At 35.7% G+C, this 14,128-nt stretch overlaps 1 protein-coding gene across 1 annotated transcript in view; it reads left to right on the forward strand.

Moving 5' to 3' along the window:
* Positions 1 to 14,128, forward strand: part of POT1 (protection of telomeres 1) — a 74,589-nt gene that overhangs the window by 17,668 nt on the left and 42,793 nt on the right. The window contains exons 5-7 of the mRNA XM_035338247.1: positions 4,842 to 4,952; positions 5,745 to 5,792; positions 6,922 to 7,036. Of these exons, the coding sequence (XP_035194138.1) occupies positions 4,842 to 4,952; positions 5,745 to 5,792; positions 6,922 to 7,036 (274 nt within the window). The remainder of the gene's footprint in view (positions 1 to 4,841; positions 4,953 to 5,744; positions 5,793 to 6,921; positions 7,037 to 14,128) is intronic.

The following is a 14,128-nucleotide window of genomic DNA, read 5'->3' on the forward strand; positions in this document are numbered from 1 at the left end:
AGTTTTCTTTATTGTGCTGGCATCTTACTTTGTTAGAGATGCATCATGGTTTGATAGCTTCAGGGTAAAGCACATTGGCAAGTCAGCCTATGAGTTTCAGTGAGAGTGCTGCAACTAAAGATGGAACACAAGCTGAAAACAATTACCTCAAGTTAATAATTTTGATTAGATTGCCTGTCAGTTTGCTGACATTTCAACATTAGCCAGATACCGACTTAAAGTATACAGTACATTATAAACTCATGTTAGTGCTTTATTGTTTGTGATACAAATTCACACTGAAAAGGGATAATTATTTAGTGAAGGAAATTGAGCTTTGTTTTGAGGTTTTCAGAAATTTTTTTTAGTGAGCAAAATTTAAAGGCCTTCTCAAGCATGGAAATAGAAATGGCTTAGTTAAAATTCTGTCTAGGCTTTTCAGTTCAGATCATAGAATGGTAATATCCTGAGTTGGAAGGTATCCCTCAAAAATCAGACTGTATGTCTGAGAGCATTGTCCTCCAGATGCTTCTTGAATGGCATACCTAGTGTCAAGACCATTTCCCTGGGGAGCCTGTTCCAGTGCCTGGCCAGCCTCTCAGTGAAGAGCTTTTTTCCTAATATCAAGTCTAGTACACTTGAGCTCCGTTGAGCTATATGCTGAAAGATAAAACATTCAGATGTTAGGACCATACATCAAAATATCATTGAAAGTCCAAATTGCCTTGAATTTATGGGATATTTTAATTTCAGTTCAGAGAAAAGCCTGCTCTTTTCATGTAATTCTACCTAAGGATAAATAATGATTTTTGCTCGATTCTCAGCTCTTCTTTTCTTCTTCTTTTCTTTCATTTTTTGAGCAGGAAAGATCGATTTGTATTCCTTGGGAGTGATCTTGCTGTTTCTGGGTAGTAGCTTACACCCTGAATTGTATCGGCTTCAAAGATGCATGTGTCAGCTCTTGGAGACACATGGGACTGATGCCGCAAATTTCAAGAACTACACCTATAATTAGAGCTGATGTGTTCATATACTGTGTAGTGATCTCTAGTATGTTTTTCTATAATTAGATGCTTATATATTTTCAGACAGTAAAAACTTCAGAATCCTTGTTTTTTCAACTGTGTTAATCTTACTAAATTAACATAGCTTAAATTTTTGTTGTTGTTGTTTTCCTGTAAATACATATAGTCAGTGAGAAGGAACTAAGCCTTCAGCCTCAAATGTAAGCGATGTTATACATTGACTACTTTTTCAAATGTTTTTTTTTTAAAAAAAAAGTACCTTACCCAAGAAAAAGTTTAGTATTGCTCATTTTTTCAAAAGAGTCTTTTTGAGATTTTTTTAAACTTTTGATAAATGAGCTGAAGTCACTAAGAAGGTTTGAAAGTTACAGAATTTTTAAGAGAGACTGACATAGTCTATGAAAAGGATGGCCCAAAAAGATACCAGTATTATGAATGTTTAGTAAGTAGTTTCTGAAATATGGGTGAAATTTTCAATTGGAAACGAATGATGCTGGCATATGTATTTGTTGATCCTACTTTTTCTGTCATTCTGACCCTGTCTGGTTTTCAGTCACTTAATGTGTGAGCTAAAATATTCAAAAATGCTTACTGTATTTTTAATGAATCTATAAAATTCTTCAGACGTTTTAATCAACAATGCAGTTCCTTGCACTTCAAGGATTTTTTCTGACATAATTTACCATGTGGTTTTCATCAGAAGATAATGGATCTTGTCATGAACTGAATGAGATAAAGCTTTATTTTTAAAAAATTGCTGAGTCTAAGAAATATTTTCCAGCAAAAGGTGCTTGTTCTGACAGATAGCATGGCGGTAGGTCTTGGGAAGTACATGTTCTATCTGTACTGTGTAATCTATTAAATAGAAAGCCTGGGGAAAGGCAAAAACTAAATACCTCTGCAGGACATCTTCCTTTGTTTGCAGCTAGCATCTTTCCACTCAGAATAGGTTATATGAAGGAAAAGGCAGGAACACGGTGGTCATGAATGAGAGATTTTACAAATAGAATTCTTTCAAATGATTTCAACAATAAGGAATAAAAATTGCATAGATTCTTTTAGTGGAACCTGTACAGGTATTGTGCTATTAATTTGACCTTGAAATTGATTCATGGCCAATTTCAGACTTGTGTGAGTTGGGGGAAACGATACTGAGGGGCTTGGGTAATGTGTGCAGGTCAGAGAGCGTTCAATTCTAAATCAGATTCTGCTGTGAATCAAAGCCTTGTTTTACTGTTTTGTCATATGCCATGCAGAAGAGAGAAATGTGCCTTGAATATCAGCAAAATCAGTTCAGTTGGTTTGAGATAGAAAGTCCTTCTTTTACAAACCTCAGATATGTATGAAGTAAGAAGTGTCAGTCTATACCAGTTTCTGGATTCCACAGAATTTTGGCTGTGATTCCAGGATGGGAAGTTCTTGAATTAATTTGCTAAATATACAGTCTGCAGAATGATTTTAAATATAACAAACTAATGATTTTTATTGTCCCAATTAAAATACAAATCATGAGCAAAACCTTGAGTAACAATTAGATCAGTCCCAGAGAGCTAAATAGGAAACCACAACCCACAGGCAGCAACCCGTAGAAAGCCAGCACTAAAATCAGTGCTCTTCTCCAATAACCTGAGCCTTAACACTGTATGCAGTCCTAAATTTCAAAACAGTGTGCAAGGCTTATGTAATTTTTGTTCATGTTTAGAAACTGCAATTCACAACCTGTCAAAGTTGACCAGGAATTAATGACAAATCTGAAAATACGTCTGTTCCTTTTATCCTTAAGGCTAGATTTTGAGGATAGTGCTGTTTTACCACTTCTTTGAAATTACAGACCTTTCATAGGTATTTGTCGAATGTCATGTTTTGCATTGCATGTTATATAAGAGTTGCCATCACCAGTAATCTTTGTTATTCACAAAAAAAGTTTCTATTACCAAACTGTGTAAACACTTGAGTCTGTGTAATTCTAAAGTTCCTTCTGAGAAAGAAGTACAAGACAAGTAAAGTCATCTCTCCAGTCCTGACTCAGCAGCTAAGTTCCCAAATCTGATGCAGCCTGTAATCTAATAAAATGCTGAAGCAGGAATAATGGATAGCTTTTTATTTGAAGGTTGATTCCAGTGTTGAAGTAACACCATGAATAGCATCAGCAGTAGAGAGGGGAAAGACATGTATTGCACCTGTTTTCTGCAAAGTAGCTGAGTTGAAGGTTGTGTTTCTACATTTTTTTTCCGTATCTGAAAAGAAAATGAAGCAATTTTAATGTATGTTTGCAGGGTGGTATGTTTTAGGTGCAGGGAATATTAAGTCATCTCATTGTTTTGACCCATTGAGTTGGACCTGGCACTTCAGGACATGGTTTAGTGGGTGACATTGGTAGTAGGGTGATGGTTGAATCAGATGATTTTAGAGGTCTCTTCCAACCTTAATGATTCTGTGATTCTAAGCTTACACCTTACAGTTAGGTGACTTGTATGTTAACTTCTAGTCAAAAAAATATATTCAGTTCCCATTTGTGGCGCTACCAGAAAATCACCATGCCCTATGTAGTTTTGCTATAAATGTTCTGTTCAAGCTTATTTTTCTTGATTTTTTTTTTTTCCAAATCCTTTAATAATTAAACATATTAGTATCACTTAAACCAGCAGCCCTTCTTTTTCTTGCACAAAATATCAATGCTTTGGATCTTAAATCATTCAGAGTAGCATTTTCAGATTGCTGAAATAGCAGAAAGAGACGTAGTGCAATATTTGGCAAAAACTGTCAGCTTTAATCAGAAAACTCTTTTATTTGTTATAATCAAATAAACACACAAACAAAAGTCATTCATTAAAAACTGCTGAAAGTGCTTTTGGTAGAAGGTCAGATAGGAAAAGGGCTTCAGGTCTAATATGATTGTTCTCAGGTGTGTTTGCATGTGCATGGAAGGGTTTATGGGAATGGATCACATACGAACAACCCTTTCATCCTCTTTTGGTACAAACACAGCTGACTTTAGAAGAGCTTTACATTATGTAAGAGTTTCCAGCATTGTATTTTTGCTTGCTCAAATACCTTTCTTAGCATGTCTACTTCCTAAATGTGTCTTCCATCATCCTTCTTCTCCCTTTTATTTTTGGGGTGAAGTTACTACTAAAGGTGATCTGCTACAGGTGCTTAAATCCTCTCTGTTCTTCTTCACTTAGTGGTGTCTAAGATATTTTATACTAAAGCAGCAACAAATGAGACTGCTTCCTGTTGCTAGAAGCTCAAGAATGACACCAGAGCAGTTTGTCTCTCTTTTCCTACCAGAAATCCAGCGATTTACTTAGTTGACCCTTAAGGAGTAAATTGGAAGATGTCAGTTCAACCAAATTGAAAATATTTTTAAGGAGAATCTCTTCAACGTGTAGCTGTAATGCAGTAACAACAACCAAGAAAGGAATGCCTTACCAGTATTAGAAATGTGACCGCTTTTTTAGGTTAGTGAATTTTATGTAAGAAGGAGTCAAACTTCAGTATATTTAAAAGGTAGCAATTTTCTTGCTTTACTCAATGTTACTCTTCCTCTCTAACTTTTGCCAGTAATAATAGCATGAACAATTTAAATATTTTACCAGAATTAAAAAAAAAATAAAAAAATAAAACAAATAAATAAAACAACTCTCTGAGGTTGGTTAGAAATACGAATCTCATGGGTAGAGGAACTTAACAGAGAAACTTAAAGGCAGTGTTTGGAATATGTTTAAATCTTTGTTATTGTAAGTCTTGAGACTTTAGAGTGAAATTAGACATCACATCCTCTTTTAAGAGAGGATGTACAGCACTTAAAATCTGTTAATCACCCTGTCTCCATAGGACACCTGTGTAATTGCTGGATTTAAGTTGGCAAAATCACCTACAGCAAGAGAAGATGGTAGGCATGGTTGCCACCTGGAGGTGTCAGAAGAAGCTGGATCAGTCATTTATGTATGTGGGTGCCAATTTTTTTTTTATTTTTTAATAAACACCTTCGTTAGAATTTTGCTTTACAATAGAGAAAATATTTGTTAGAATTTGAAGTACTGCAGATTATTGTAGCATGTCAATCAGGAATCAGTCAGGACGCATTCATGTGTACACAATTTTATAATACCTGACTCCGTCTATTTTGTGGAAGTGGTGTAGCTGGAAAAAAATATCAGTATTTATCTTGCTGATGTGTGGGGATGAGTATTCTCCTTTCTGCCCAAGATTCTGAAAGGCCTGGATGGGAGTTGTGTCCCTCCTGATAGTACTCTGCAGAATAGCCTGCAGTAGAGAAGTATGTTTCTCAGTAGATAACACTGAGATTACAGAGTATGTCTGAGAAGTGCGCTGTGTCAAAATATAATGCTGAAGTGATCTAGTGTGGTGCCAGACCCAAATTACCTCTGGCCTCTGAAGTAAAATTCTAGTTTCTGAGTGCAGAAATTTGGCCTTAGAGCTGTTTAAACCATTCTTGCCCATAATACAGTGCAATGATGCACACAAGGTAAAGGATGCAAGAATGGTTTCTACTTGAGTAATCATGTGTATTATTTAAAGTAGGTGTTGTCTAAGTGTAATCAGAACAGATTTTTTTGTAGGATCAGATTTTGCTAGTGTCAGAGGTGATTCCAATAGGAGAAGTGGTTGTAGTATTGTTCTCTAAGTCTTTGCTATAGCAATATCAAATCTTGTTACGATGTTTGTGCTCTCTTCACTTCTGTAATCAGCGAGTTTGCTGTTTTTTCTCCTCAGATTTATGCTCAGCCAAGCACAACTACTGCTTCAGAAACTGCATCTGTGGTGAGTTTATATTGTGGATTTTTTTTAACTCACATAAGACAAACTGCATGTAGATAAGAATGTGTAGAATTCTTTTTCTTTCCTTCTGTCCCAGCAGTCATTTGTTTAGCTTTTAATTTTGCAAATATTATGCCTGGAAAAAGACATCAAGTATGAAAAAATAGTACTTCTGTGGTATAGTTTCCATCTCAATCTAGAAATAGGCTGCATGTTGGTTTAGGAAATAAAAGTTAGAAAGCAACCTTGCAGTTTGTATGCTTTTTTTTTTTTTATATAAAGTATATCTTCCTTTGCTTTAAAACCAGACTTTGTGTTTTCAACATTTATTTTGATTACTATTCAGAACAAGTCTTTGTAAATTTTCTAAATTAAAATTCTTCATGAAGTAAGGCAAAAATTTGGGTATATGAAATTTAATTGTCCTTTATTATAAGGTTATAGTTTTAGTGCTGAAGATAACACAGCTTGGCTTTGTCTTAATTGTCTGAGATTTTTTTTTTTTCCACAATACAGTGAATGAAAAACACAGTTTTCAGCCAGTTTGGGAGAACTTATGATTTTTAAATGAGGCTAATCATCGTATTCTGTAATCTTAAAATGAGAGGATAGTTAAATAGTAAAAAGTAGTCCTTAATTTATTTAATTCTCCAAGAAATGGGCTGTTACAATAGAAACTTATGCAGTTGCTATGAGAGGTGAGATCCCCAAATCAGTGATTCTGTGCAGAGACACTGCTAATAAAAATTAAAAAGGGATTTATGTGCATGCTTGAAAATGTCCTTTGGATGGATGTGTTTAGATCAATCAATAAAAATTGCTTTCTAGAGTTCTTTATTGTAATGACTTTCATTTACCTATTCACCTATTTCATATGTTGGAACTTACTTGAACTGTATGACTGGCTAGTTTATTGTCACAAAAGAAATGGAAATATAGACCTTGTGTGCTTCATTGCCTGTGAATGAATGAATAACATTTAGATGGTCTAAAGTAAGTAAGGTAGAAAAAAACTTTATTAAGACAAGTTAAAAACATATTTAAGGCTGGATGGTGTTAGAAGACAGAATTCTGGGTGAATGTTTGAATAACGTTTTTTCTTCTGTCCCTTAATTTTATCATGCCATTCTAGTCTGTTGTACCAAAATACGTGTATACTCCTCTGAATTGTCTTAAAGATGGAACTATAGTGAATTTGTATGGTATTGTGAAGTTCTTCAAGCCTCCATATGTAAGCAAAGGAACAGGTATGTACTACATTCAAAAGATGTAAAATCTCTTCCCTCAAACAGAACTGTTTTCTCATAAAATAGTTATTTCTGTTAAAATTGAACTGGAACAACAAATTCTGGTGATCCTTTGAACAGGGTTCTCAGCTGACATCAAGGAAATGGTGTCATTCCAAGAAATAGGTAAGGGATATCTGAGTCAGTTTAGGCAGACTGGTGCGGGTAGCAAATGAAGAAAATACTTATCAAGCTCATTTGTAACAGTATAAAACAGTGAAAAAGACCTGAAAATACAAAAACTTGGCACCTGTCTTTGTGCCAAATGATTGTTGTGTAACTGTACATTAACTGATTGTGCTAGTTGTGCTAGAAGATTGTACCATTTTGCTAGATAAATACAAAGCTAGGTGATATTCTTGTTGAATATGATTAAGCAATATAATTTGTTAATTGATTTAGAATTGATCTAAGTATTTTCTGCTGATTATAATTTTACTGTGCACTTTAAAGATTCTTTTTCTTCTAAATATTTCTAAGTGAACAAAAAAGACCTGTTTATGATCATGACTGTTGATTTTCATTGTCTTAATTCTGCATACAATAATTTCTTGAATTAGGTCAATAGCCTTGAATTTGGCTCCTAAATACAGAAATTTAAGAAGTAAGCATAAAATCAGAAACAAGAGTTGATGGCTTGTCTGCAAAACCTTCTACAAAGAGATCTGTGTGATCTTCCTTGCTCAAAAACTGTCAACAGTACTCAAGCTAAGGCACTAAATCTCTTTTTGGGAGTACAATGCTATACCAGCAGTACCATGGCTTCCAGAATGAGGTTTGCTTACAGTAAGGTTGCTTGAAATGTGAGGGGAATTACTGAAGGCTATGCAAGCATCGTCAGACACCTAAAAAGTCAGGTCCAAGTCCAGCTGAGGTTCAGCTAATGGCCACACTTTCTGAAAGCTAAATAATTTGCAGCCTTTGTTTGGTTTGTTTTTCAGTGTATCAATGGGAGTAATAACTGGGAGATCTGTGTCAATGTATCTGTGCTGGTTTCAGTATGTTCAACTTATCTACACTGATAGTCGTCTGTATTGTGGACTTCCTTAACTATTTCCATTTGGTGCATGTAGTATTCTTCTAAGTAAACATATACTGGTATGAATGACCCTATTGACAGGAAATTTGCACACTCAGTGTTCTTGTAGCTAAGTGTGGCCTAATGCTTGCCCGTAGAATGGATAGGAGATGTTTGTGCTGCTCTTTGGGCTATCTTACACAAAGTGTCCACTGTATTAAAGGCAGTAACTGAACCAGTCAGCAGTCATAATTAAGTTATGCAGAGTAACACAAGTTTTTTTTGTTTGTTTGTTTGTTTTTCAAGAATATGCTGGATTGTCAGGGTCTACAAGCTAATGAATAGCATTTGGGAATGGAGCTGCATTTTTACATTCCATTGACCATGTCAGGAGAAGCAATAACATTTGTAGCATTTGTCTCAATGCTTTGGTGTCTGCAGAGGAGCAATGCTTTGCTTCGGATACATTTATCTTTTGAAATGTATTCTCATTGCTTGTTATAGTAGATGACAAGACTGGCTCCTAGAAAACAGCGCTGCTCGGCATTCTTACTAAATGTTAAGAAGGTACTAGTAATTCCCAAAATAACTGTGAAATAAACAAAAAAAACAAATCCAAAGAACATAGGACAATCTAATTTAAACATTAACATTTAAAAATAGATGTAGTCATTAAGTTGGGAACTGAACAAGTAATGGTCCATCTGTTTTATAGCAAATATACTGCATGTATTTTTATCCTCTTGAGACTGAATAAAAATGAAGGTTATCATATTATGCATAGTCATTGATACACTAAAGTTATACTAAGCAATGCATTGCAAATCTTTCAGATGAAAGTTGAGTTTTGATTTGTATAGCAAGAAGGAAATGTTTTTGTGTTTTGCTATTTTAACGCTTTTAAAATCATCCCTTGTAGTGCCTATGAGAAAAAATATTCTACCATGTTGTCTTCTGATGACTCTATTTCAACCTGTTGGGGGTGGAGGGAGGGCATGTAGCAGGGAAGGAAGCATTTGGAGACTGATCTCTCAATTGTGGGTTGTACAACATTAAGAAGTATTAATGCAGTTCTGTATATTTTTTTATATTATATATCTATAAAACAGGAATCTCTGTTCAATCTCAACTACGTTTAAATATCTTAATGTTCATTTTAATTCAATGGTTACTTTTTCAGATTTTTAACCTGTATGTAGGTAGTTCTCATTTGCTGAGTGGTAGATGGGTGCAGCCTAACCTTGCAAAATAGACTTCCTTCCTTGTCCCCCAGTCTGATTAAATTCAACTGTTTGAGCTGTGAGCTATGTGCTTGCGCTGTTTGAGAAACAGTATTATGTACATCTTGGATTTTTTCATAATTATGTTTTAGTTACAGTAGCATCTGTGGCAGGTTCCCTCCCCTCTTCTCTTAAGCCTTCTAACTTTTCTAATATCTACTTCAAAGTAATTGTTCAGCTCAGCAAACCAACTGAAAGGCCAGCTTTTTTCTTTTTTGTAGTATCTCTTTCTTAGTGGTTGCTGGACAAAATTATTGTAAAGCAGTGCCTCTGTAAAATGAGCACAGTAGATTTACTTAAAAACAGAGCTGAAAGATTTTTTTAAAGGGACTTTGTAAGGCATTATGCTGTTCTTTGAAAGCATAGCTCTCGAAGGCAAATGAAATAAAATAACTTCAAATAATAAATTCAGGCTGCTATCTTCCCACACAAAGGATCTCATATTACTGAATTTGTTTTATGTGTATACTTGTACTTCAGTTTGAGACAAATTATTGGGGTAGGGGGAACACACTTCTAGCATTAAAACACAAACAGATTTTCCAAGTATATGTGAACCAAAAGAGGAAGAGCGTGTGTGCTGCTGGGGGAAGTCCTTTGACTAGGAGCAGCGTTCCAGCTTACCTGTGAGGTGCTGGATCCTATCGTAGTCCATGAGAAATCTTCACATCAAAGAGATCTGTGGAGTTTATGTTTACCTTTTAAGAATGAACTCCATGTTCAAGGCAAAAAGCAGTTGAAGCGGTCCACCATGCTATCACAGATATCCCATCAGCTACTGGCAGTTGGGAGAATTAAAACAAGACCATCAGTCTTCCTTTATGGAACAGAGAGCAATTACCTTGCCTGTTCTGTCAAGAAGAAAACTTAGTTCAGTTATCACTGGAAAGTACATGACTGTTTTTTTCCAGTGAACCTTTAACTATGCTTAGTGATTTTTTTTGACGATTGTAAGATTCCTCTGAGGAATTGTTCCATCAGACCACCTGGAAGGTGTGGGTGTTTTTAAAGTGCTGATACAGGGGTTTTTACTATGATTTAGTGATAAGTCAGATTCAAGGGATAAAACATACTTTGCTGTTGCTAAACTTCCAAAAACCAAGATAGAGAACTACCATGAGAAAAAAAAGCTTATATAGAGAGAGGCTGCTATATAAAATTATGAATTTTTCATAATCTTTCTGGAATACTTTCACATCCTTATAAAGTGTAGAAATTTAACTTGTATGGGAAGTTATCTGGGAATGGATGCTACTGGGCAGTAAAACCCAGGAGGAGAGGGGAATGGCACTGCACACAAGTCTCACCAATAGTCATAACTACCACTGAGTGGAGTAGGTCTAATAGTAGCTACCAGTGTGCCTTGAACAGGAGGAACAGCTCAGGGCTTCTGCTTAGCTTTGACTTTGGTTCTCAGTGGGTTGTAATAGCTGATATTTTACATGCATTGCCAGGTAGCTTAGAGTGCTGGTGGATTTTTTCATTCATCAATGCAAGTTTTTAATGAACTTCTCTTTTTCAGGTTCATTTGAGGTGTTTTTTTTTCTTTTTTTACACAGTCTAGGGTTGTGCCTACTTGAGAGGGTGCAGAATGCTTGATGATTAATTGTGAATTGCCAGGGCATGGAATGGCTCTTGTCAGAAAATTCTCTAATTGCATTAGATCTGGCACAGTCCTGCACTAATACCTTCTATTTCTGACATGGTGCTAATGGAACTATATAGCTTCAGGCTGGTCCTGGCTGGAAGTATGGGTAGTGGAGCCACTCTGGTTTATTCATATGGATCTTTATTCGCTACATAGATATTCCTCTAGATATGAGGTATTTCTTCGTACATGTATTAAAGCCTAAGGCTGAAGCTTTGCCTTTTGTTCCTACAGAAAGCAAGTGGTAGCCAGTTCAGTCTTGTCATTTTATATGACTGTAATTAAATGTTTGTCGTATTGATTGCCGTTATTGCCAATGATTCAGAGATTGTTGTGGTATCTGATGGTCAATTTGTGGGGAAGGAGATTGAGTTAAATCTGCAATAATTTTGTTATTTAAAGCATTGTGGTGTTTTTTTTCCAAATCAATATTTTCAGGATGGATATAATGGATATAATTTTTTTTTCAGAACAGAATGAAAACTGTTGTAAAGATATATTAATTTCACTTCTGGAGTCCAAATTGAGAGTAATAGCCTTTTCCTTTCTGTTCACATTGTTTTGTAATAATTTCTTTTTTAATAATCACTATTTCTTATCATCTAAAATTGAAAGTTAAAAAAATAAAGTGTTAAAAATGTAATGAAGGACTAAACAATTGAAAAAATAGTCATTGCTGTCTTTAAAGCATCTGCTTAGCCAGATGCATCTCATAGTTGCTAAATGTTTGTGAGTAACTCTTAAGTGCGTTGCCATGTTAAGAAATAACAAGCTGCATTAAAACATCTTCAGTTTGATTATTTAGAGTTTATTTGGACTTTTGTAATATCTGTGTGTATGTATACATTATACATGCATATGTACCTACAGGAATCCAGGTGTGTGTGTACATTTGAATGTGTTATTTTCCTCCTAGTGTTTTGTTCAACATACTTGTTAAATTAGGTGGTTCATCTACTTAGTTTTAGTAAAAAGACTTTTCTGTATTGATTGGCCTCAGTAATACTTGAAAACAGTATTAATGATTGGTGTAGTTTTGAAGAGAGTAGTTTGCTACTAAAATCTTTAAGTATTGCAGTGTAAGAAGCAGAATGCAATCTCTGAAGCCCTTCCTTGCCAACAACTTTTTTTTTAATCTCTTTGTGGGAGGAAGTTATTGATCCAGGATAGTGGCTTTTTTTTTTTTTTAACTTAAAAGATAGTGAATGCATATGAAATTGCCCAAGATGGGATTTGTAATTCAGTCAGTGCTTTCTATGTTAAAAATTGTTTCTACAAGCATATTTGTTGTGAACTGTTGAAGTCCTAAATAAAATTAGAGTATTTAATCAATAAGTACCGAATGCTTTCCTATCATGTAAGTAGCTATTAATCTGCAAAGCTTTTGCAGCAATTCTGATTTTCTTATGATGACTGAAAAAACTGTAAGTGAAGCTTCATTTTTTTTCTGATATGTATACTCTGTCCAGGGGTGCTGACTTTCTGAGCATTCTCATGACTAATGTAGCAGTTCAAAGAAGAGTGCAAATGCTAAGGCATTTTATAAAAAGAAAACTAGAATCTGAAGAGCGACCCTGAGTTGTCATAATAGTTAAGGAGATTTTGGCTCTTCAATGATTCTTATAGTTACAGAGACAAAGCATTCATATATAATATATTCATATATATAAACCTATATAAAGTCAGTGTATCTGATCTCATGTATCTGTGGCTTTTTTTCATTAAGGACTTTAGTTAGAAGTACCAGAATTTTTTGTTTTTATCATGAAACTCCAAGCCAGTTATCACTTAATCATCCTGAAGAAATTAACTGAATTGTTCAATATTCCCTTCAATGCTTACGAGAGTTATCCAAGAATCCCAGAACAGCAGTGGTGGAAACGGACCTCTGGAGTTCATCTTGTCCAACACTTCTGCTCAAGCAGGACCACCTGAATCTGCTTGCCCAGGACCATCTCCAGATGGTTCTTAAATATCTCCAAATAGGGAGGTGTTTATCAAGCAAGATAAAGTATTTTAAAGTGTAAAAGCTTTCCTTTATAAATGTGCTGAACTTCACATCTATCTGATAAATGTGCTGAACTTCACATCTATTGTGTTTGTAAGGGTATGTAGAAGGAGAGTGTTTGCTTCTTTATGCATATCTTGTCTAGGGCCTTTTTGCAAAGCAACAAGGGATAATAAGGAAAGGAGGCAGTGAAGTCTGGTCAGTCACATTAATTTATGAATGCATGTGAGAATACAGGAATATTTATTTATATTTATACTATATTCTGATTGAGCATTTCTAAGCTGGGACAAAATCACAGGAAACAAAACCTCCTCCCAGTCACACTAATTGGCAGGCTAATAAGCTACAGGTGCCACTTCCAGGAAGGATGAACCTTGCAGCTGGTAAGATTGTGAACCAAGGAGCCCTGGACTAGGAGGGTGCAGAAACTGCACAACTCTGCAAAGTCATGGGGGGTACTGGGGAAAAGGGGGGCAGGAGGAATAACGAGGTGAGGAGAGTAGGTAGAAAAAGGCCTGTATAAAAGGGTCTGTGCCAGTACTCAGAGATCCACAAATGCGTGTGTGGTTGTTAACCAGGGGAGTGCTGTGTGTGAACCTTCACTAGTGAACTTCTGTCTTTACCAGCTAGAGAAGAGGAAGGGATCTCTGCTGTCTTTGACTGTTTTACGTGAGTCCTGTTTGGAGGTGGTGTTGAAGTGTGGATGGTTGTGTTGGTGTCCTGTGTCTGTGTTTCTCAGGGATAGGTGCCGAGCTTTGCTACAGGTCAGACCCTCAGGGGAAAGAGGTTGTTGAGTCCCCCAGCCTGAGCAGGGACCCCAGGTCCCCGGGCACCGGGCTGGGCCCCAGCAGTCAGATGGGATGGTCCTGGGCCTGAGCGGCTGGAGGAGGTCGCCATGCGCTTTGCTTTTCACCTGCCTTGAGTGTCATGTTTTTAAACCAAATTATTATAAATAAAAAGTACTGATGGATAATTTCCCTCTTAAGAGAATTTATCAGTGGAGTACATTTGTCTAATAAAATAAAATTGTCCCCAGTATATAAACTTCCATTAAGGTTTTTTTGTAGTTTGATAACTGAGGGATTTTTCTTCGTTA

Source organism: Oxyura jamaicensis, chromosome 1, assembly GCF_011077185.1.
Source record: "Oxyura jamaicensis isolate SHBP4307 breed ruddy duck chromosome 1, BPBGC_Ojam_1.0, whole genome shotgun sequence".
Lineage (NCBI taxonomy): Eukaryota > Metazoa > Chordata > Aves > Anseriformes > Anatidae > Oxyura > Oxyura jamaicensis.